Source organism: Heliconius melpomene, chromosome 10 (genome assembly GCF_056956725.1).
Source record: "Heliconius melpomene rosina isolate 202511_hmr_F chromosome 10, ASM5695672v1, whole genome shotgun sequence".
Taxonomy (NCBI): Eukaryota; Metazoa; Arthropoda; class Insecta; order Lepidoptera; family Nymphalidae; genus Heliconius; species Heliconius melpomene.
Genome location: NC_140398.1, coordinates 3,169,414 through 3,195,014, shown reverse-complemented (window position 1 = coordinate 3,195,014; position 25,601 = coordinate 3,169,414). Strand labels below are relative to the sequence as shown.

The window sequence follows — 25,601 nt, the reverse complement described above, 5'->3', positions numbered from 1 at the left end:
GACATTAATTAGACTCATTTTCAGCTACAAATGGAGACATATCTTATCTTAAAATATACTTGAAAGCATCGTGTTGTTTGAGATGGCTTACGTAAGTAATAGTGAAGTTAGTCTACAAAACAAATAAAATATTTACTAACGCGTGACATAAATTAAAGCAACATATATATAAATAATGCATTGCTCTTATTTTGTTGGCAGGCGCTATGCCTAAAAATCAGTTATCATTAACTTTGATTGCTATGCTTTCATTACAGGTGCTATAAGTAAATGTTCCTAATTGAATCTATTTATTGAAAAATTATAAGAAAATATTTTAAAAAATACTAGTTTCGGATTTTTTCCTTGACATACACCCAATTACTTAACCGGATGCTAAATTTCACCATTCTAGATCATCTGGAACTTGGTTAACATTAAGGTCTATAGGTCAGTCACCCCCCTAAAAATTTACGATTTTTGGACGTCATTATCTAAATAACTGTTTGAGCTGTGTTTATGAAATTTTATGCACGTATACAGGTAGGGGGTCTAAATATTTGAGCCAAATATGACAGCTTTAGGTGGAATAGTTTTTGAGTTACGAATAGGTAAAAAGTGGCTTCAAATGGTTCGTGTAAAATAACACACGGTGCTGCTCGCCAGTTCTGAAACCCAGAAACTTGGCACGCGCTCCGCGCGTTTTAAATAAAAGATTAATTTATTTTGAACTTCAATCTTTCTCGTAAAATTCGAAAGCTTAATAGCTCAGTAAAGCCAATAAGCTCAGTATGAACGTATGCTATCAAAAAATAAAACCGGTCAAGTGCGAGTCGGACTTGCTCAATGAGGGCTCCGCAGCAATTTCAGGATTGTAGATCAACAGGAAATATAAATTATAAAAGTTGGCAACTTAAGTTTGCAGGAGTGTGCACTCATTCTACATCAAAAGAACTAGATATATCAGTTTATAATATATTTTTCTGTAATATTACTTCACACGGGCAAAGTAAAATATAGAAAAAAAAGCTTCTCCCTATAGCTTATTATCCTTTTTGTATATAAATATCTCAATTATCTCTTGCTATATAACTGTTTTGCTTGTAGCTTGGCACTCCTTACCGTACCATACAGGATGTAATGTGGGATGTTCCGTATATTTTTATAATAAAAGCAACATTTCCCGAACGTAACAATCCCGCCGTGTAGATTGTAATTGTACATCAAAACAAACGATCTGCCGTTCTCAAGAGTTTGGAAGAGGTCCAGAATAACACTGTAAACGTTTAAAAATCTTATTTACACACCATATTTTATATTTTTATGCTATGTTCATTGTAGATATGTTTAAATTTTAAATGCTTAAATGATTCTTGCTTTTACATTGTATACCTTTATTTTTTTCCTTAGCAGGATAGGCAGAGGGAACTTGGTGATAAGACATTCTGTTTCGAACTTTCTGCCCAATTTTCTTAATATTTCGTGTTGAGTGGCGTTACTCAACACCACGTTATGTCCTTTGGTAAAAGAACCTAATAAAACTCGTCATTTTACAAATGGAATCAAACCCGCACCCGCGTGCCCTAGCGCCATGATGGTCTCATACGATTTATATGAATAAAAAAAAAAAAACAATAAATAAACGACTTATTTGTTAAAATATATTTCACTGTCCTCTTAAAAGTATAATTATCATATAGTAATAATTGCCATTTTGCTGAGAATATTCTTTAAGTAATTAATATTTATGCTAGGGAATGAACTGACTAGACTAGACTGCTTCCCTCTATGACATGAATTTTGTTACTTATTTCTCTCCGCAAATTTTTATAGAGATCTTGTAAATTGTCGGTTCGGTTATGTTTATTTATATATTGTTTATAATGTATGAAAATCTTAATGTGAAAATGTTACAAATTGTTTCAGGAGTGCAGCTATAAATTCTACAAAGGAAATTGAGCAATCAGCCAGAGAACTATAGCTAAATGTTCAAAGTATTCGAAAATAAACGTCCAATGTAATCCTTATATCATATGGAAATGATTATTAGCGAAGAAATGAGTAGATGAAGAGTGAACAATGATCAAAATGACACTGCTACTTCAAGCCCTGGTGGTATGCATGACCTGCATCAGCTTACAGTTTATTGGTAAGTACTTTATGATTTTTGATATTTTTTATAAATTTTACCGGAATGACCCTGATGGTGATTATAAGGAACCTAGTAATAAGACACTTCCTTTTCCTCTCGTGCTGCCCAATTTTCGAGACATTGCGTTTTGAGAGATGGGACTCAACGTCACATTTTGCCTTATTACCAAAGTGGGGAGAAATTAAAATAAATAGTTCCCGGAGTTAGAATCGAACAAACAACCCTCGCATTTACAGTCATACATTGATTGTACCACTGCACCACAAAGGACACAAAACGTTAATTAATATTTAACGTCATCAGTTTACTTCAAAAGCAATATACAAATCAAACTTATAAAGACTAAAATATACATAACTACTTTTAAATAATCACTATAATATAGTAAGTAGCTACTGTTAATAGCAAAAGTCAAATTCCAAACGTTAATAACACAACTGCTTAGTATTCAAAGTTAGTAAAGTGGGACGATTAAGTCACGCATCATAGGTGATTTGCGTACCAAAAGTGGTACGAGGCCTCGACGATAAGTAAAACGCTTCCCCCTTTTATCTTAAGCTGAGATGTTTATTTCTAGTTTTTGTTTATTTTCTACTTGTTTATCTTTTTTAAAAAAAAATAACTAAATGAAGCGACAAGTGTGTGACTATGAACACAACAGGTTCGATCCCAATTGAGGAAAAGAAAAAAAAATAAGTTTATATTTTCATTTCTTCGCTTTAGTATCGAGGCAAATGGCGGCGTTGAACTCCGCTATTTAACATGCAATGCCTCCAAAATTCGGCAGAAAGGAACAGATTGTCTTATTGCAGTAGGGTGGGCATTTAAATTAAAATAATTACTCCGCTTTGGTAAAACAAGTGCGATGTTAAACTAACGTCTTAAAAATTGGGGGCATTTTAATGAGAACTAAGTTTCTTAACACTAGGGTCACAGGTTCCCTTTGCCTACTTTGCTTGTGACCCTACGCAACCATTAGCCTCATATTTTTTTCAGAATTCTTACCAACTTAGTTTCTTCGAAGTAAATTATTTACACGTAATCGATAGATATGTGTTATAATATGTAATTTTAGTATTCATCATGTACAAATGCATAGTATATTGTACGCGTAACTGAATCTATGGGAACTAAATCAAACCGATTGTTTCAGTATCAAAATGATTTACTAGATAGATATAATCTAGAATAGTATAACTGTATTGTATTACTATCAAGGTATCTATTAAGAGGCCTGCGTAATATGAAATAGCTTTTGATCGTGTGGGAGGGCGTGGGTTCGATTCACATTCGGGGGATAAATTGCTTTCATTGCCATGGTCTGACAGCACGACAACGGCGTTGAGATCCTCCGCCTAAAACACAATGTCTCCGAAATTGGGTGAAAATCAAAAAAGGAGTGCCCTAACTCTAGGTTCTCTTTGCCTACCCTGTATGCTGCAGAGTTTAATTATCTTTTCTTATGAGAAATGTTGATATACGAATTTTGATTCCAACATTTATCACAGGATAGTAGGCAGAACATAGTGTTAGAATTCTCTACTTTCTATTTGAGTCACTGCGTGTTGTGTGGTGGAAATTAAAAACGCATTTTCTTTTATTACATTGTCAAAAGAAAATGATTCAATAGAGTGGGGATCGAATTCACAATCATCTTGTTTATGCAGATACTCCCACTGCGCTACAATGGCCACAAAAAATTATATCATATAATAAACTTAATGTACTCAAGTACTGGAATAAGTTGAGAACTTACTTTTCCTCATTTTGTTGTGAGACAGAAAAAGATGAATCAAAAGGTAGTTTTACTATGAGCAAAGTTAAGCATTCGTAAGCTTAGTTTCAAAGCTTTTTACGACTGTCAATTTCTTACTCAACTGGGAAAAACTAAGAACTGGCAGTTGTTCCGAGTTAGTTATTTTGTTTAAAATGTATGTTTTATCATCTTTTTAAATATTTTATTTACTAACTGAAAAAATAAAGAAACCTAAATGGTGGTTTAAAACCACTATCGTAAATTGTGTATGTATTTTTATAATTTTTATTATATATTCAAGAAATTTTTAAAATATCTTTGTATAAGCTATTTTGATGATTATTATTACTTATCAGGGACTTAAAACTTCTTTACTAAGGCTATATATATCTAAAATTCTGAGCGCGATATATATCTAAAATTCCATATTAATATAAAAAAGTTGATGATTTTGTTTTGTTGAGCGCGCTAATCTCAGAAACTAGTTTTTAAATGTTGAATTATCCATTTATCGAGAAAGCTTATAAGGCTATATTCACTTATAAATGTAATAGAAGAAGAATAACAATAAGAAATGTATGAAAAACGACCGAGCACCAGAAATTTCTTAGCTTATTGCATACACTTAGCTATTTCCATCATATTCTAAGCTGTAAGGAAAAGCTATTTCAATATAAGATACCATATACGGCGAACCACACTTGTACGGCCGCAAAATTCTTCCCATATCGGGATTAAATCTAAAACCTCCGGCACACCACAACTCTCGCCACGTTGCGACAGCTGTCAATCAACTTAAGCCTTAATTTATCAACGAAAGGGGGAATCCCCTTTGTAGCGTAAATAGTTATTTTTTGTAAACAAATTTTGACATATTTCTCGAGCATTTTCCGTAATTTTGTTTGACATATTGAGATATAATATAATCTTTTAGCTTTGTGAGGAACTAAACTACAGTCAGTTATTCCAGACGGAAGCTGTCCTACATTTACTTTACATATTTCGCTTGAATTAGAAACATTTATCATTTTAAGTGGCTGAATTTAACGACGCACTTTGTGTTATCAAAGTTCCCTACTTTGTCAATCAAATAAATCAGATTAAACAAATATAATAATTTCACCAAGCGAGAACTGAACCCATAACCACGTTTACAATAAGACCAAAAGAAAGTCGTAAAAGTAATATTAACAAAAATCTATAAAATTTTATGTCAAAGCTGTCTACATCCACAAGCTTTACCAAAAAGCGTTTGAAATCCAAAATAAAACGAAACATATCAATGGACAAACCTAAGCTAGTGCCGGTACAAAAGTGTAAAGGGAAAAACCATTTCATATTCCGGATGCAGGAGTTCACGTGCCGCCACCGAGCGAACATTCACCGTCCCCGAAAATGGAAATAATAATGAAATAGACTGTCGTAGCTCAATGGTCGCCTTTGACTGTAAAAACGATGGTTGTTAGTTCACTGTCCGATTGGGAAAGTGTATCTTATACAATAGGTTCCCTTACCTTAACATTAACCTTGCTATATGTGAGATACAGCGTGGACCTGTAAAAGAAATAGTAAAATTAAATTATTATAATCTTTTCGCTTTGGTAAAACATAGCACAGCGTTAAGTTCCACCATTTTATAATATCTTGCAATCAATGGGAAAGCGTAAATTATAAAGGAAAAAAAAATCCACAATTCCAGCAAAAATTTACGTAACCCAACATTGTTAGCATGGCAAGATCAAACGTCATTACCGTATGAGCGCTTGTAGTACCCTTATTTGTAGTTCGTTCGGTTAAACGAATCGTTTACAAGAGGATTATTACGCTGAATATGTTTTTTTTATTGCGAATTTATTTGTAGATAGAGACCGGAGAAATATGTAGAGTTTTGTTTTTGGAAATTTGTTTCATAAAATTTTCTTTTAAGTAAGAGAATGGAGTGAGAGAGTGACATGTATTATAGCCATTAATTATATTAAAAATAAAACTAGTTGCAGGAGAGTGAAGACACTACTTAAATATCTTTGTATATAATATCTGTATAAAAAGCATATATATAATTTTATTACACTATTTCATTTGATATTTCATAGTGCCGTTGCCGTGATATTAACTAAAGTAAATATTATTACGAAAATAAAATTCTTATAGCAAGTAGCCGGATTACGAGTATGAGACGGCACTCAATTTTATGAGCATATTTATAAAAATCTTTACTGTAAGCTATTTGGACATGTAAGAATTACTAAGTTTTTTAAGAATGTAAGAATTACTAAGAATTACTAAGTGTTTTAATTATTAAGTTTTTATCATTCATGTTGTAACTCAAATAATAGAAAAAATTAAAAAATATTTTTTAGTAAATATTTCATTTCCTCGACTGGGGATCGAATCCACAACCAGTTGGATTAACAGTCACACACTTGTAGCTCTGCGCCACTGGCCTCAATCCTCCTCATATAAGAAAATGTCCCAGAATTACAAAAAACGCTTATCGGGGGAATAATAATTTTATCGTCGCAAGAATATTTTCTCTTGTATTTAAGAGCCGGGCTTTCTACTTAATAAGACAAGCAAAGGCATTTGTAGGCAATGTTTTTATTTTATATACTTTCATGTCAGAAGATAAATTGTATTACTTGTATATATTTTTTTCTTTGCCTCGACACTAGAGCGATATTTACTCGAATGGTAATCGAACCCACAACCTATCATGTTTATAGTCACACAAGAATTGTATTGAAGCACCTTACATTAAGATAAAAAAATTATTAAGTTAGAAAACAAGAGGTAAAAGCGTGGAGTAAAGTTCCGCCACTTTTAATACAATATATTTATTTGGCGTTCCCTCTGTCAACCTAATTAATAAAAACTAGAATAACGACGTAAATCCGTAATTTTGTCAATTTAACGCTATCGTCAAGGTAATTTGTACTCAAACAGCATAATATTGAAAGGGCATATTTAAAAATTAATTAAAGTGACATAACATAGTCAAGCATAAAATTCCTTTAGTTTTCACGGTGTACATATAGCAGAGAAAGCAAAGGCAACTTAGTGTTAAGTCACTCTGTTATTTTTAAACATCGTATGTAGAGTATCAGATCCTAACAATATTTTTTCTTTACTTTGTTATACTTTACTTTAATTATACTTCAAATAGTTATATATTTTCATAATTACAACAACCCATAATAAAAATAAAAACTAAGAAAACGAATCAAACATAAACATCACAGTCGTTAGACTCTAATAAAACCGCAGTCACACTCAATTACATTAAGCAGGTAAATAAAAGAGTGTCTATAACGATCCACCATTTACGATTTATTATGCCTTCAGAATTTAGTGTCTTATTATTAGTACAATAAAGGAGGAAGGAGCAATGTCTTTGCGGACTCACGGAATATAATAAAAGGAATGGTAGATATTTTTGTTTTAGTTTTAGTTTTATTTGCGGCTGTTATTTACCTCGCTTCGCTTCGCTTCGTATTTAAGCTTTGATGAGAAATTGTTTGGTAAATTTTATGTTGTTGATAATTTTTATTTACTATTTAAAAGTACTTTTAGGAGGCCGCGATTGTTGTAGATTCGATTCCAATTCGGGAGTTTTAATTTATTTAATTTAGTCGATCTGATAGAAAAAATTGCGCCGTTGAACTCAGCCACTAAACATACTATGTCTTGAATTCGACCGGAAAGCGGAGATTGAAGGGTCTTGGGTCACTAAGTTCTCTCTTTTTATCATTGTCTTTATACGTAAAATATTTTCTAAGTAAAATCTAGTTGTATATACTTAATTTATATTGGACAGTAAATCTGCCTCCAGAATTCAGCGGAAAATGGAGAGCGGAGTGTTTAACACTAAGTTCCCTGTATCTTACTGTGTGCGAGATGCTGCGTGAAGCTGATTTTATTAAATGTACTCCAACACAACGACAGCACAAACTAAGGCTAAGGCAATTAAAAATATGAAACGTACAAAATTAGCCTTACTTTTTCAACTTATTACGACTATTTAAATAAACCTTCAAGTATAATATTATGAACTGTTTTAAGCTCAGTATTATTAAACAAGAAAGTAGTTAAAGTACCAATTTGCTGTTTAAAAGTTTCCAAGCGATGCTACTTTCGCATTTTTGTTGGATTTTTGTCACGGACGACCTTTTATTTGGGGTAATTGGGTAGATTAGATTATGCTTTTATTTTCTGATGCCGATGAATTACCATTTTAAGTGTGGACATGCATTTTAGGAATTTTAATGTCCAATTAAAAATGTGAATGGGTAAGAGTTTTTTATTATTTTTTTCTTCAAATTTACTCTGTATCCTACATATACAGTAGGGAGTCTAGTGTTAATACACTCCGCTCTCCACTTTCTGCCGAATTCCGAAGACATTGCGTGTCGAGTGTCGGAACTCAACGCCGCGCTTTGCTTCGATACCAGAGCGGAGAAAGGAAAATATAAATACTTCATTTCTTCGAGTGGGAATCGTACCCACATCTGTCGCACTTACCACTGCCCCTGCGTTATGACCTGGCCTTATTGGATTTTTTTATATATTCATTTATTTTTAAATTGAAAAATAAATAGAGGCCTTTTCTATGAATCGTATAATAAATTTTAAAATGATGAATTTCAAATAATTTATTTCTATCTCTCATTACGTTTTCAATAAAAAATCTCTTTAGAATATTAAAAATACTATGCAGTATTTTATTAAGCTTATAACATACAAATTCTTTATTTATTTTTAGCTCTATTCTTTAGTTATTAGTTTAGTTCTAGTCTTTAGTATTTGATAATTGCTTTAGTCTTTCTATAATAAATATTTAATTTCCTCTAGAGCGAAACGAACCCATAGCCTGTTGTGTTTACAGTCGCATGATACTCTTCAATTATTACTAAATTATTATTACCTCAAAGGGCAACAAAGTTATCTTATGGGTTCCTTTTTTCCTTAAAAGGTATGAAACCTTAAAAAAGTACAATATTAATGCAAAAAAAAACTAACATTTTAGCATAAGCGCAATCAGAGCTAACCGCCTATTACTACATAACTGCAGAAAGACTATAAAAGCTTTTTAAAAAACCTTTTGCAGTGGAAAAGTAACGGTTGCAGTAACGTTATACCATTCATTAGTAATCAATATCGTCGAGCGGTTGTTGAACGAGGAACGCGCTTTTCATAAAACTCATAAATTACAACCTCCCCCTGTACTATGTGCTCTCACTAAAGGCGTTGCTTGCATTAATCAATCAAATATTGTTTTTGCGTACATTTTGCGACTGTAGTGTGTTTTTGGTATATTTAGTATTAAATGGACTATAGCGACTATAGCTGCCACGGCGTAGGGGCATAAGCGTTTAGCTGTAAATATGATGGTTGAAGGTTCGATTCCCACTCGGAATTAGTTAATATTTATTATTATTTTAATTTTTTCGCTTTAGTACGAAGGGAAAGTGCGGCATTGACTTTCTGTCACTTAATACGCAATGCCTCAAAAATTCGGCGGAAATGGAGGTAGAGGGAACCTAGTGTTAGGTTCCCACTGGCTATTCTGCAATATGTGGGATACAGCGTGAAGCTGATTTAATATTTATTTTTTACAATAGTATCTATGTCCGATGACATAAGGCATATAAAGAATAACTTTTACGTGGAAGGAAGTAACCTAATGTTAAGTCGCTCCGTTTACTCCGTATCCTTCTCTTAATTAGTAAGATATATGAGTTTCATCATACATCACGTATTCTTGGCATTCTCATAATATACTAAGAGAATAAGAATGGTGAATAACGATGAAGATAATTCAATTTACAAATGAGTCTATATATAGATATCTCAGATCTGTTACTCCAGCAGAAGTACGAAGGCATGTGATGGCTATCAAATCTGATGCGACAGGTAGCGACAACATAAGCCGACGCATGATTTTGTTAACCCTTAATTCAGTTCTTCCTATCCTATGTCACATTTTCAACTGCTCCTTATCCTCTTGCGAATTTCCTGATGCTTGGCGTCATGCATTAGTGATCCCTATTCCAAAAATATCCAACCCCACTTCCTTTTCAAACTATCGTCCAATTTCCATACTTCCTTTCCTTTCCAAAGTACTTCAACGCATTGTGCACGACCAGCTATATCTGTTCCTATATAAAAACAATATCCTGTCCTCTTTCCAGTCCGGCTTCCGTCCTGGCCATAGTACAGTTACAACACTCAACAAAGTATGTGATGACATTAGACATGGCATTGATAACCAACAGGTTACTGTACTTGCGTTATTGGATTTTTCTAATGCGTTCAATATAGTTGACTTCGACATCCTTTTAGCAATTCTAAGGTCCATTAACATTTCTTCAAAAGCTACTGAATGGTTTTCCTCATATCTTCACGGCCGCACTCAAAGCATTAAGCATGACGGGAAGCATACTTCTCAATGTCATTTAGGCGCTGGCGTACCGCAAGGAGGTGTGCTGTCTCCCTTACTGTTCTCCATTTTTATTAACAATCTCACTCCACATATATCAACATCTTATCATCTCTACGCCGACGATTTACAAATTTATAAGACGGTACCTGCTAATGACACACCCAGAGCGATAGATGAAATTAATTCCAATTTACAATTAATTAGTTCTTGGAGTAAATCGTTCGGACTATCTATTAACCCAAGTAAATCTAATGTATGTATGTTTGGGCATCCTAAGCAGTTATTTAAAATAAAACCAAATCTCCCTCAAATCCTTTTTGACAATGTCTGCTTAGAGGTTAGTGATAGTGTCAAGAACTTAGGAGTCAGAATGGACAGCGCATTTTCTTGGTCGCCTCAAATTGCCGAGCTCAGCCGTAAGATCTTCTGTGCTATAAGAAGTTTGAGAAGATGGAAGAACCTACTACCATTAATGGTAGTAGGTTCAGGAGACTAAAATCTCATTGGCTCAAACTCTTCTTCTCCCTATACTTGATTATGCCGACTCGTGTTACTTAGATTTATCTCAACAACTACTAAATAAGCTTGAACGGATGCAGAATCTTATAATCCGATTTATCTTTGGATTGCGAAAGTTTGATCACGTAACACAATACCGTACTCAGCTTAAATGGCTCACTGTAAAAGACCGACGACAATTACACTCTCTCACTCTCCTTTTCACAATCCTTTACCACCCTGTCACTCCTTCGTACCTCAAAGAACGGTTTAAGTTCTTGGGGTCGAACGCCCTCCACTCCCAACACCTTCGTTCCCGCAACAACAACCTCCTAGAAATCCCCTCATGTCACACTAAATGCTATGGAGACTCTTTTACTGTCCAAACAGTAAAACTCTGGAATGCTCTGCCAGGTGAAGTTAGACGATCTCCGTCAGTAAATATTTTTAAGCGTAGGCTTAAAAATGACTACTTAGAACAATATTTAAAATAAAGTATCATAATATGTACGTATGTATACATTTCCGTATTATTTTAATATGTATGTATGTATGTGTCTATGTATGTATGTATGTGTATGTATGTATGTATGTATGTAGTTTGTGTGTATATGTTTTTATATTTGTATGTATGTGTATTAAATAAATATATATATATTATTTATTTAATTATATATTTTTTTTTTACTTTGTTAAATAATACTTTTTGCGCTACTACTTACTACTATAATTTCTTGCATAAGTCCTGCACTTTTAATGGTTGCCTGTAAGAGATCACTTGCAGTGATAAGGCCGCCATTGCACATGTTAATTTAAGTACCTATGTATCCTTCTTTTTCTTTTTCTTTTCTTTCTTTTTTTTTCTGTGTAAATTTTATATGTATATATTTTCTTTTCATGTGCAATAAAGTATTATTATTATTATTATTATTATTATAGATATATTAAGTGAGAAGAAACGCCCTTCCACTTTTCTTTCCTTTTTGTAATTTAGCTGATAATAGAATGAGGTAATTTTTATGGCAATACATATTATATTTTTTTTACAAGGTAGATAAAAAAATCTGGTATTGAGACAACTTTAGTCTAATTTTCGAGGCATTATGTACTAAACGACGGACCACAACACCGTTTGGGCTTGTTACTTGCCAAAGCGAGTTCCTGAAAAAAAATCCTTCCCCCGAATGAGAATCGAACCCACATCCATCAATTTGGCAGATGCTGTGCCGCTGCGCTACTACGGCTCATCTGAAATATATTTATCACCATAATTGTCTACGTGATTGTGGCCACTACAGCCAAAGCTCGAGTGGTAGCTTTTCAAAGCTCACATAAATTATGACTTCTCGCTACACATTCCCGTTAAAGGCGCTGCGTACATCAATCAATCAAACGTCTGTCGATACACACGGCCAACGAAAATGTTACTTTTTCAATGTTTTTTTGGGAGTTAAGTAATATTTTATTTGTCATATTATTATTGTATGTGGATTATAATTTATTATATTTCCTTAGTCTATATAAAGTTACGTGTTTTTATATTATTGAGCAACAGACACACATTTAATAATAGTAGGATAAAAAAATACTTTTTTTATATTTGATTTCATTATGTATGTATGTAGATTTGATTGTCTCTCATGGATGGTTGAATTTAATATAAAAAGGTTTTATTTGAAATGTTTTATATTAATATTTATTCTTATAAATTATTTTTTTCTACGTTGTTATTCTGCCAACCCTGCGTAGGCAGAGGTAAACTAGTGCTAAGTCACTACATTCCCCCAAGCACAGCATAATTTTCGAGATCTTCTATTATGAGTGGCGCTTTGTTTTGTTACCAGAACAAGGAAGTAACATAATATTTTTTTAGACTGGAAATCGAACCCCTTTGTAGTCAGTCGCTATGCCACGACGGCCTTGTATTATAATAAAATTTAATATAATTTTATTTCTATCCACAAAAAATAGTATAAAAGTGAACATAAAAATGGAAATAAACGTTAAATGTACGCAAATTTCATGCCAATTGGATAATTGAGCGTCCGATAAAAACTCCAATAGCAATAAATTAGAGAAAAAAATAAGCATACAAAAGCAAATTGCCCAAGTTTGGCAAAACTCGAAACAAAACTGTGAAAATGGAATAATATTATAGCGATTATACAATTATAAGTGTATCCTTAAGTTACCAGACAATAAATAGTTAAGAAAAAGTCTTTAGAAGAACTTCTAAAAGTAAAACTTATGTTAACAATAAACATTTTAGTAGTATAGCTTTATTGAAACTATTAACAAAATGTCCCAATATATTAAAAGCATTGTCAATAATTTATTAAAAATGAAAAAAATCTTAAACATACATTTTACAATTATAAAGTACGGTACGGGTTAAGGAAGCTGTAGGCTATAATTATATAGCTTCGTTACAGCTTCGTTTGCGTCAACTTTAAAATGCTGAACGTTAACCTATGAATTTCGAGAAATCCGTTTTTACTTGCAAGAATAGATTTTCAAGAATAGTAATAGAGAACTATACTGGTGATTTTCTACTGTGTAAGCTTAGAAGATGATGGGACAGATAATAACGGTGTCAAAAGAGAATATTGAGGGTAGTCGTGGCGCACGTGCACAAGCGTGTGACTGTCAAAGCGATAGGTAGTGAGTTGAACTCCCACTCGGGGAAATTAAATATTTAATATTTCCATTCTTTGTTTTGGTACCGAGGCAAACCGCAGCGTTGAGTTCTACCACTTAACACGCAACATTCTTAATTATTGGGCAGAAAGTGCGAAACAGAGTCTTATCTTGACACTAATTTCCTTCTACCCTACCTATCTCCTCTTACCTTTTTACAATATGTATAAAAAATATTTATATAGATATCTCAACAATTTACATACAATTCGAGTTTCAATCACAGTATGTCACAACATCTCCCATCTATTTGCGTGTGTTTCTTGACTTCAGAAACGTTTTATTGCAACATTTTCCACGATAAATCTTTTCTTCGCTCCTTGTCATTTGTCAATCTCAATTTGCCGATAAAAGTGTTTATATCACGTTGTTTATAGGTCATGGGAGTTTCTGGCGGCCATTACGTAGGATATTTGTTTATAATTTAAATCGACTGCTTTGTTTTTAATATATTTTTTACATTTCTAGAGTAAAAAATAATATTATATCTATCAATATAATATGAGAGTAAAAAATTATGTTATTCCTATTGTAAATCACGTTTAATAAAGTTTTAAATTGAAATACATAACATCGTCAGGCTAGGCAGTGAGTTTGATCTAATCGCGGCGTTAAATTCCGACACATAAATTTGATATCTTATACAAATATTTATTTTAAAAGTTTTGCTTAGTCTTCCTTTTTTAGACCCTAAGCCAAACATATTTACTATTACCTACATATATTTAGTAAAAAGAATCCAATAAACACCTGTCTAGAACAGAATGGAACAAACTTTTATAGTGTGAACACAAATAACTTTCATACACGAGTTAAAATAGTACACCAGGAACTTTATCGATGGTATATTAAAAACATATAGTTAGCACACTGTATTCAGGAGCATATAGCAGCCGTTCCTCAAATACCGCCAAACATTCCTTATTAAGATGCGAAACTCAACGCCGCCTTCGCTTTGTATATATTGATCCGAGTGGGAATCGATCCCACAACCGTCGCGTCTACATTCGCCTTTACAGATTCATCATAAACTTCCTCTCCATAATATTCTATTCCGTGATTCTATATCGGAAATACGATCACAAATCGCTGGATGTCTCACATTGTCTTTGTAATTTAAGATCGCTATACTTTACTTACAGTTTATTACAGGACGAACATAAACATTACAACAAAGGAGGTTACTTAGAAATAAAAGTAAGTTTTCTTCGGAAGGGGAAAACTTATATTCACCAAGAATTCCCATTATTTTACCTAAGACTAGATGGAATTACAAATGGTAAAGTTATATATGCCTGTTTTTTTTCTTTGGGTGTTTTATTAGTAGTAATTTGTTATATGGTTTTTTATTTATTACTACTATCGCTTTATAAAAAAAGTAATTCGGTCTATGTTCATATATCGAATTAATTTTTATAAAGTAAACATTTAAGAAAAATCTCATTTATTTGTTCTGGTAACACAAAGCGATGATTTCCTATACTCAATACGCAAAGTATTTGGTATTTAGGCCAATTGGAAGAAAAGAAAGAATTCTCTCATGTCGTATACTAATAGTAACAATAACATTTGAACAGTATTTAAAATGCGATACCTGTTAAAGCTATACTTTTACAGCGAATCGCAGTGAAATTGGTAGACATCACATGGGATGGACGTCATAGTTCGGTATAAAAAGTAGCTTATTTTACTATCTGCTTCACTATATATCTCTCATACAGCGGGATACGCCGAGGGAACCTAGTGTTAAAACACTCCGTTCTCCGCCTCATTATCTACCGAATTCTCGAGACATTTTTCACTGCGGAATTCAACGCTGCACTTTGTCTCGACATCAGATCGAAGAATGAAAATATAAATACATATACCATTAACCGTAAAGCACTTCCACCCACTCTTACTCTATACATAACGTGTGCGAAGGTAAACAGGGTTGCCATTTATACAAAAGTTTTCCTAAATAAGAGTACCTACATTATTGTAAGAAAGTTCGCATCTTTACAATTTGGCATGATAAATTGAATGTTCCTTTGTTAGCTCCAAAATTTAAGAAGTCGTGGAACTTTAACACATGGATGCTTCAAATATTTTCGTTGTTATTTCAAAATGTGTGTTTTTTTAATTTAGTGTTGGTTAGCATTATAATATATTTGTACCAATTATTTTATTTTTATCTATAATATTATCTATTATTACCTTAATCTATACTTTCATTGTAAATCTCAAATGTTTGTTTAATTAATCGCACTTTACTCCAGAACTACTGATCTCGCTGTATGTCGCTGTAGGCAGAGGAAACTTAGTGTTAAGACATTCTATTCTCCATTTTTCGCCGAATTCTAGAGGCACTACATGTTGAGTGGCGGAACTCAACGCCGCGCTTTGCCTCAACACCAGAGCGAAGAAATGAAGATATTGAATATTTCATTGCCTCGAGTGAGAATCGAAACCTCAACCTGTTGCTTTTAGAGTAACACGTTTGTGGCCCTGCGCCACGACTGACTTCAACAGAAAACAGGTTTTTATTCAAAATAATTAGTTACAAGAACTATGAAATAAACAAATTGAAAATTTAGCTGAACACGAACTTCAAAGCTAACAAAAACATGATTCCACTTAACAAATTTCAGAAAAATTAATTGTATATACAAAAACAGGCATCGTTGCTTCTCTATTATGTACGTAGGCATGCTTCAAAACTTTCAGCCTATAATTAAAAAGGATGAGTGGCGAAAGTTTGTTAAAATTGTTTATGTTGCCAGACTGAGATAAAATGAGGTGAAGTTTAATATAACCAAAGATTTTTTTATGTATAAAAAAATACATAGAACTATAAAAGAAAACCTGTTACTTCCGTAATATTTTTTTAGTGTCACTGTATCCCGCAGTGAGAGCAGGGTAGGCAGAGGAAACCTGGAAATTTACCATTATTCCGACTCCAGCAAGACCGTTCCATATCTTATTTTCGATCCAAATAAGTCAAAAATGAGTACAAGTAGGTAATAGCTAATATCATGATTTCAGAAATAATAAAAGAAATCACTATTAATTCATTAAAGACAGAAAAAATACGCAACCAATACAAAACCAAAAAGATTGATTTGTGCTATATACTTTTGAACAAAAGACCAGGATCTATCTATAAATAGACAGTAAAATCCGCTGACAAAATAGCCAAACATATTTCTTACAAAACATAAATCGCTGCTCTGTTAGATTAGCTTAGCGGTAACATTTGTGGGGCCATTACTCTTTCGAGTTGACTACGGTCTACAGTGGACGATAAATAATACACGTTTTATGGCGGTTTTTATTATTATTGGATTGTGTTGAGGACTCCCTTTTTGATGTCGGTTATTTTTCTTCTTAATAGAAAACTTGTTTGTCGCAGTCGATAGGTGATTGTTAGTTATAGATATTTCTACATACATTAATATATACTTTTTATAAAATTAAACTATTGTGCTTATTACCAGACGGAGTGTCTCGACACTACGTGATCACTGCCAAACCTGCTATAATACGTATGAACTTACTCCTTTCATGAAATTTGAAATAATTCGCTTTAGATATGTTTATATGTTGTCTTACATTGTTATGATAATCAAGTTACGTAAAGTTTTTATTTATCTTTAGAATCTGAATTACAAAGGATTCTGGTTGGCATTGATGTTTTTGCAGAATATTTTTCACTGCTTGAAAGTAGAATATAAATAAATACGAAAGAAATATAGTACATCAGTAAGAAATATAGTCAGTTAAGTAATATACAAACAAATGTTTGTTTATCTTTGTATAGGGTAAAACCGGGATAGATGCCGCAGTGGGATAGATGCCCCATTTTCAAAATACCTAACTTCCCGAACTCACGACAAAAAAATAATTGTACAAGCAGGAGCCACAGTCTTCCCGCACCAAAGTTATTCACGGACATTCGTGCAATAAGGACGCGTTTAGCACATTTGAGTAAATATCTCCGCGGCGAAAGTCGTGAACACGTCAAAGATTTAAAGGTTAATATTTTGAGTTGTATAACTTTATAATTTGTAATCAATTACGCTATATTTTTTATTACGTCGATGTACTGGTTCATTAAGACTGTATCTAGGTGCTTATAGATTCTATTTTGTTTATAATTTACTAAATAATTCCTTGGCATCTATCCCTATCACAAAGGATAGTTGCCCTGATTTTTCGAGGTATAGGTGCCCTTAGGGGCATCTATCCCTTTATACTCAGTATATGGAGTTAGGTATATATTTTTAAAATGTTTTTTAAAGTATTTATTAAATTAGCATTTTTTAAACACAAGAAAGATATAGCTAAGAGAAAGCAAAAACAATTGAAAACTTAGTTAGATTGTTTCATTAGAATGTTTAGAATGTTTCGAAAACTATAAAAATACGAAGTCGCAATCCGACTGGATTCAATGTGTAATGTGTCAGAACTGGCTACATGAAACCTGTACACTTCTCAGAAATTATTGCGCAAGATGTGGAAAAATAAAAACTCTATCTGGCTAAATTTTAATTAAATTGGAATAACGAATAATTATTATTTGAGATAATTAGAGAATTAGAATACATGATTAGATAACTAAAAATTATATTTTGTTCTTTTTAATATAAAAATGTATAATTGTGCAATGTGGATGTTAGTATTTATGATATTATAATATTTTAATTTATAATATTAGTGCTTTACAACAAAAACTATTAAGAATTGTAATTTTGTTGTAAAATTTAACTTAAAAAATATGATAATGGATGTTGAAACTTAAGAATTTATATTTTAGTTACACAAATGTTTTAAAATTTTAATAATGGTTACCTATTTTTGTGATATTACAATTTAATAGCAATCATAAGATTTTAAAAAACACTATATACTTTTCATTATTATGATTATGTTTGTTGGAAACAAAATTGCTGTTTTAAAATTAGAATTATTTAACAATTGGTTTGGTTTTTTCATTTAATCGGTATAAAGTACACCTACCTTACTCTGCAGGCATCTATCCTCCCCAGCATTTTCATAGTGGGGCAACTATCCATATAGGTAGGCATCTATCCTCAAAATTAGTGTTTCACGAAAAGCTATTTTTTGCAAAATCTATATTTAATTTGTTAAAAAAAATATATGTAATTCATCACAAAGGATTGAGCTAGCTAAATAAGTAAAAATTATTCCTATAAAAATATATTTTATCTAATTAGGTGGATATTTCAAAAAGTAGGGCATCTATCCCGGTTTTACCCTATTTTTAAAATAATCTAGAAAATATTTTTTGTGAAATGGAGAGACTCATTCTAATATCACAGAATCCAGCTTTACGCTGTATCCCACACACAACAAGGTATGTAGAGGGAACCTAGTTTAACCTAGTTACAAGTCAACCTCCGTTTTCCACCAAATTATGGAAATGTTGGTTTCGCAATATTATAAAAGGTATTTAATTTTATTTTCTTGTTGAAGCTTTTCTATGGGAAATTAAACTGAAGAGGTTGTTTGGTAAATTTCTATACAAATATCAAGAAATCAACGATCAAAGTGCAATAATACAAAAAAAATATTTGATTTTGAAAAAATATAGAAGAGAAAGCTCCTTAGTTAAATAAAAAAAATGGTGTAAACTTTGTTTCCTCCTAGCAAAAGGGTCAAAATTATTATTATATTTCCTGTTATATCTACTAAGTGTAAACAAAGCCCGAGGGTGTAATCCATTATCTTTGAAACGGCAATGTTAAATAAAACCATTTTAATAAAATATATGCCTACTTCCTTGTTGCTTACGTAACGACTGAAATTACGCTATGGTTATAGGGTAACATTTCACAATTTATTACAAAAAGCGGGATGCTTATCCCGCTTATCCCGCGAAGAAAAAAATATCCAGATACTTCTCCATTTTCCGTTTGTCTTACCACACTAGAAAATGACAACAATTGTGGAAATCGAACTCATGATAATTCTCTTTCGGCGTGGCCAAACCACATGAGCACGTTCTTCATTCTTCATACAAAAATATTTTCAATATTTACCATTTTTTGTGTAGGAATCGAACTTAGGACCTTTTTTAAAAGTCTTTTGTACCGTTAGATACTTAGCAACTCCATCGTAAAAAAAAACAGAGAGTATAAAATCAGCAAATATTTTACGAGCCGATAAGCCATAAACTTTTCAGTATTAATATTGTACAGCCCGCAACCGCAAGTGTCGTGGATGAAAGTTAATGTGATTTTCATTATATTTTGTATCTCTTTCACACCTTCACCAAATTATACGAGAGAGACAAAGACAGTAAATAATGTTTCTAGAACACATTAGTGCACCCTCGTTTGGTTTGTAAAGTGATAGCAATTGAAATGCAATTTTTAGTAATTTATTTCATTTTATTGTATCTTAATATGCATAAATCCTGCTTAATGTATTTTTTGTCATACATAATATCTCAAGTGTTTAAATATAAAAAGAAGTAGGCCAGGGTTCAATATTTATTTTCTTTTTTTTTGGCTGCACCCTTAATCTCGACTATAGCAGAGTAGGCAGGGGTAATCTTGGAACCTAGTGTCAAAACACTCCCTTCTCGTTAAGACACTTTCTTAGCCACTTCCACCGTATTCGTGCGTATTGTGTGGCGTTGAGGAAGTTCGCTGCTACTGCGCTACGACGACCTCATAACACGCCTTTACGCCATTAAATAAATCTGGCTGGCAAGGTAGAGTGGGTCGTAGAGCCTGGATGGAAAGCGGAGTGTATGAGCACTAGATTCCTGCTGCCTACCCTGCTGTGTGCGGGATATAGCGTGAAGATGAAAATAAAAAAACTCTATTGTATTAACTCAATTCTATCCTATATACTTCTTATCCACTTTATAAACCATATTGTCCTTATATAAAAGTATAATAGAGACCTTTAACCCAACTGCTAGGCTCCAATAAAGTAGATTCTTTTCAATTTGAATACCTGATGCCTTCAATGTAGCCGCAGACAAATCACCTCATTAATTCCGCGGCACGACCCCGCTACGTTTTCTCCTTAATCTAAAACCTCAAAAATAACGTTTTTTTGATATAACGTAATAGAATGTTGACTTTGAAAAACTAAGCCAAATTCAATGAATAAATTTTATAGTAGCTTGATTAGTTTTTATTTGGTTTATAATATTTTTGCGTTGGGTCCTCTCAGTTGCTAGACGGAAAGTGGAGAAGAAGTCAGTATATGCAAATATTTTTAGTAGGTACGTTTGTATGAAGAAAATCTTAAAGTTGCGTACTTCAAAAGAATAAACAGAATCCTAATAGGATTATTTTGTTGTCAGTTTGTCTGTGAAGGTCATTTTGGAGGTAACAAAATGAAATTAATATTAAATATCCAAGTCTACAGTTATTTATAACAGAAAATAATAAGTCACTTAATTTTCCGTTTTTCATGCATTGAAGCGTAAGTGTGTATCCGCCACTAAACACGCAATACCTCAAAAATTTAGTGGGAAGTGGAGAACGAAATATCTTAACACTAGGTTCCCCATGCCTACTGAACAGGATACACCATGAATCCGAAAAAAAAAAGAAATCTATACTTAAAAAAGTATTTCACAAACCTTTACCTCAAAACAGATCGTTCATTACTAAACGATTCACAAAACCTTTTGTTCTGTTCAGTTTTTATTCCGCTACATAATTTAGCCGACACTTCAACCTCAGGCGGTTCTTTTAAATAAGAATTGCATCTTCTATCGGGATCATTTTTCTCGTCTTCAGTGATTTTTATTCTTTTGTTCGTCTTTAAAGATAGTGGCCTGATTGGAATCCGTGCTTTGAACTCTGAGGCAACTGTACATACAATAGACGGTTTATTGAAAATTAAAACTCATTGGATTTCTTTCTTTAATAAATTGCAAGATTTAATCGATTGACTGGTTATAGGTCAATCGGAACTTATAAATATTTTTATTACATATAAGTAAATTTCGTTTATTTAGTTCCGCTACTCAACGCGTAGAAAATTCGGCGGAAAGTGTGGGACGGAGTGTGTTAACACTAGGTTTATAAGTTCAAAAGTAAAAATGAAATCCCTATGGGATCACTTTGTTTCCACTTCCACTTCTGTTACTCATTTTCTGCCGAAATGTGGAGGTATTGCCTATTGATTGGCAGAGCTCAAGGGAAAACTTTGCCTCGTTACCAGAACGAAGAAACGAATAAAAATAAATAATTAAATATTTTCCTCGATTGGAAATTGAACCCACAACTGGCACGTTTGTGTCACTGCGTCACGGCGGTTTTTAAATTATAAATTATATAAAAATATATTTCAGTAATAATGTAGAACTTATTCAAATTATATAACAAAATTGGTTTATTTAGGTTAGGTTACTATGGTTTTAGAGAATCTTGTTTTGTATAATTGGGTACGAGGCAATTAAGTTACTTCCATCGTGAAATGGTAATACCTACACCGTTTATATTTAATTATGATATTATTAGCGAAATTTTAACTTTACGTACATACCAGAGTAAGTCGAGGGAATCTGGGAACCTAAAATTCTGGAGGCATTTCATGTTGATTGGAGTAAGTCAACGCCGCTCTTTGTATAGTTACAAGGGCATAGAAATGAAAATATTAAATATTTCATTTCCTCCAGTGAGAATCGAACCCGCGAACTGTCGTTACAGTCGCACGCTTGTGCCTTTGCGCCACCAATGGCCTCGTAAACTATATCACTAACAACTTAACAACATACACTTAGTTCATGTTTAAAAGTTTCGTTCCGGATAATTTTACTTTGGCATATAATAAAAGGTTTAGCGTCAAAAAGAGCTCGACCGCTCGCGCTCGCGAAACCGCTGTGTTGCAAATGCTTTGCTTAAAAAATAATGAGGCACGGACCTCACTTGAGGTTGGTAACAATGTATGGAGTGCCGACGGACGGACGGCTGAAAGGAAGTCTTGGGGTTTAAGCTCTTGAATTTATGTAATTCTATCTAAAAGTTTAGGTTAATATTTAAGATTTTGATCAATGTTGTTGTTGTTGTATGTTGACTTTATATGTTTCTTGCAGGGTAGGCAAAAGTAATGTTAAGTTACGTAAGTAAAAGTCCATTCGATTTATGGTATATTGCGTGGTGAGTGGTGGAACTTAACGCCGCACTTTATCTTTATTAGTGTGAGGATTTGAAAATAACACATTCTTCCGAGTGGAAGTCGAACCCACAACGGCCATATTTGCAGTTATACGCTGTGTCGCTCGACGGCTTTAATATTCGATTGAAAGCTCATATTGTGATTATGAAATAAATTACTAAATTTTAATAGTATAATGAACAAATTATAATGAATGAATATTTTGTAGTTAACGTATTTTATGGAATCAATTCAATTATTTTAATTGCCTATTTACTTTGCAAAGAGCAAATGGCATACCATATTTTTGTTCGTTTCAATTATAAACAATTAAAAGATAAATATAAATGATCTATTTCTATCCGCGTGCATTATAGATTGCGCTAGGTTATTTTTTTAAATTTTTTTGCTATACATCTATAAAAAATTACATAAAATTAAAAGTAACTTATCTTATTTTAATTTCAGAAAATTATAAAAATATACAAAAAAAATAAAGACTTAATCACTCACACAAGTCCCCCCAAAGTCATAACGGAATATTCCAAAACATCTACGACTAAAACAGAACGTGAAACAAAATTAATTGGCCGCCCGAGCCCCGTAACTTTGTTGTAAAGTGGGGACAGCTTAACTCGTCTCAATTTAGTAATTGTCTGTTTGTCCTCTAGTGTGTTTTACCATTAATCCATTATCTTGGGTACCTGATTAAAAACGTGATGGACATGGGTTCAATACCCAGGAATAAATTACTTTTATTTCCTATTAAGATAACAAGACAAAACTATACATGGTGCGATACCATGTGTTAGCGGTAGTATTCATTATGAGTTTATAGTAAAAATGTGAATATGATTAATTAGAATGAAACGAAATGTGTAAGTTGTGTATTTAAATAAAGAGAAGTAGTTATGATATTATTATGACTGAAGATAAAAATATAAATGAAGTACTTTTATTAATATATAATAATGTTAGCGGTAGAATTCATTATGAGTTTATAGTAAAAATGTGAATATGATTAATTAGAATGAAACAAAATGTGTAAGTTGTGTATTTAAATAAAGAGAAGTTGTTATGATGTTATTATGACTGAAGATAAAAATATAAATTAAGTACTTTTATTAATATATAATAATGTTAGCGGTAGAATTCATTGAGTTTATAGTAAAAATGTGAAAATGATTAATTAGAATGAAACGAAATGTGTAATTTGTGTATTTAAATAAAGAGAAGTTGTTATGATATTATTATGACTGAAGATAAAAATATAAATGAAGTACTTTTATTAATATATAATTTTAAAATAAATATTGTCAAAATGATTTAGTAATTTGACTTCAATTAAATATATTTTGATAGTGATTGTACATTATATTGTTATAACTATAGGAAGTTACTATGTTATGTTATGTTATAAATGATGGCAGCACTGAAACTATCTTTATTGTGAATTATGAATATGAGATACATCCGGTAAGCTTAGTTTTGGAGGGAAATTGTAACCTATAAAAACACCCCAAAAACAGAAATGAGCACAGTCTTCCCGACGTTGTAATACTGCCAGCAAGCTCTAAGCAAACGTTATTAAGTGATAGTTTAAGTGCTGAGTGTTTAAGTGTCAGTCCTAAGTAGAAAGTGTTCATAATAAAGCGATTTAAAAAGTGAAGGTTTATAATTGATCTACCCAGTGAATAGATGTTTCTTTCACTTCAGAAGCGGGACGCAGGACTAAATAACGCCCATTAAAGACTGAAGGTTAGAAGTGTTATATATTGTATAATATTATTATTTTTTTTTCTATTGAATTTTGTTGTTCACAAGTGACTATTGTTCTTCTTATTATTTTTACTTTTGTGGTTACTTTTATTAAGTAATTGTTTCTTATTAGGGTATTTGTTATATTTAAATTTATATGCTGGTTTGAATCACTATAATACTACATTTGTAAAAACTATAGGATTTGCTTGTACTTAAAATGGGGAAACATAAGCGAAGTTGTACCGTTACCTACTAGTAATAATCATGTGCGAGATATTTACCCTCACAATAATTTTCCTGCTTTATGTAGTGTTTTAATCCTAAATATCATTAAGGCAAAAAAAATGAACGTCAAGTGGTTCAAAGGATTACCCACATTGTTATTTTCTTGGGAAGAATTGACACAAACATTAAAATTAGTGTTTTTATTAAATGAAATTACGGTGATCTTTTAACGGATATGCTAAAAATTAGGTGTAAAATAATCTTTAGAGAATTATTATTATAATAAAATGATTTTAATAAAAAAAAAAAACGTGTAATTAAGGATATTAAGGCGGTAGGATGTTAATACATGCCATGATAAATTTATAAGAATGGGAGCGGGAACTTGCACATTTGAAGAACCTGAACAAGTTTTAAATTATTTAAGTACTTGACTTTACATAGTATAACCGGTTGAAAAATATTGATAACAATACAAGTAACAGAGCTTCAAATTGTAGTAATATGGGGAAATTTTCAAGGATTAAGGTGTTTTAATTGTAATAACATTTTCATTATCAAATGCTATATCAGTATCAAATGTAATCGACTAATTCAAACAACTAACTATTATTTTAAATTAGGCCATGAAACAAGATTGCTATAAACGAAATTTAGTATATGATTCCAATAGTAGTATTAATAATGATACTTATGATAAATATTACAAACGTTCACGTTAATGGTGTCAACTAAATGTTTTAATTTTATAGGTGAAGGTAGTACTTTGACTAGACTACTTCTTGACATGCATTCTCTTAATGTGTGATATAGTCTTTTTTTTACTGTACAATCTCCTTCGTGTGTTCTCCATACGTGACATTGACGATGTGATTGGTCCTCAACTTTCACGCTCGAAGCGCCGTTAGGTAATTTTGTTGCAAGATTGCAAGTAAATAAGTGCGGACGTAAATTTGTTAGTAGTTGGT

The 25,601-nt window shown here is 32.2% G+C and overlaps 1 protein-coding gene across 1 annotated transcript in view; it reads left to right on the top strand.

The window, feature by feature from the left end:
- The window catches only part of LOC146535173 (uncharacterized), a 103,741-nt gene that overhangs the window by 35,291 nt on the left and 42,849 nt on the right, over positions 1–25,601 (top strand). The window contains exon 2 of the mRNA XM_085191121.1: positions 1,906–2,128. Coding sequence (XP_085047247.1) covers positions 2,059–2,128 — 70 coding nt within the window. The 5' untranslated portion in view covers positions 1,906–2,058. The remainder of the gene's footprint in view (positions 1–1,905; positions 2,129–25,601) is intronic.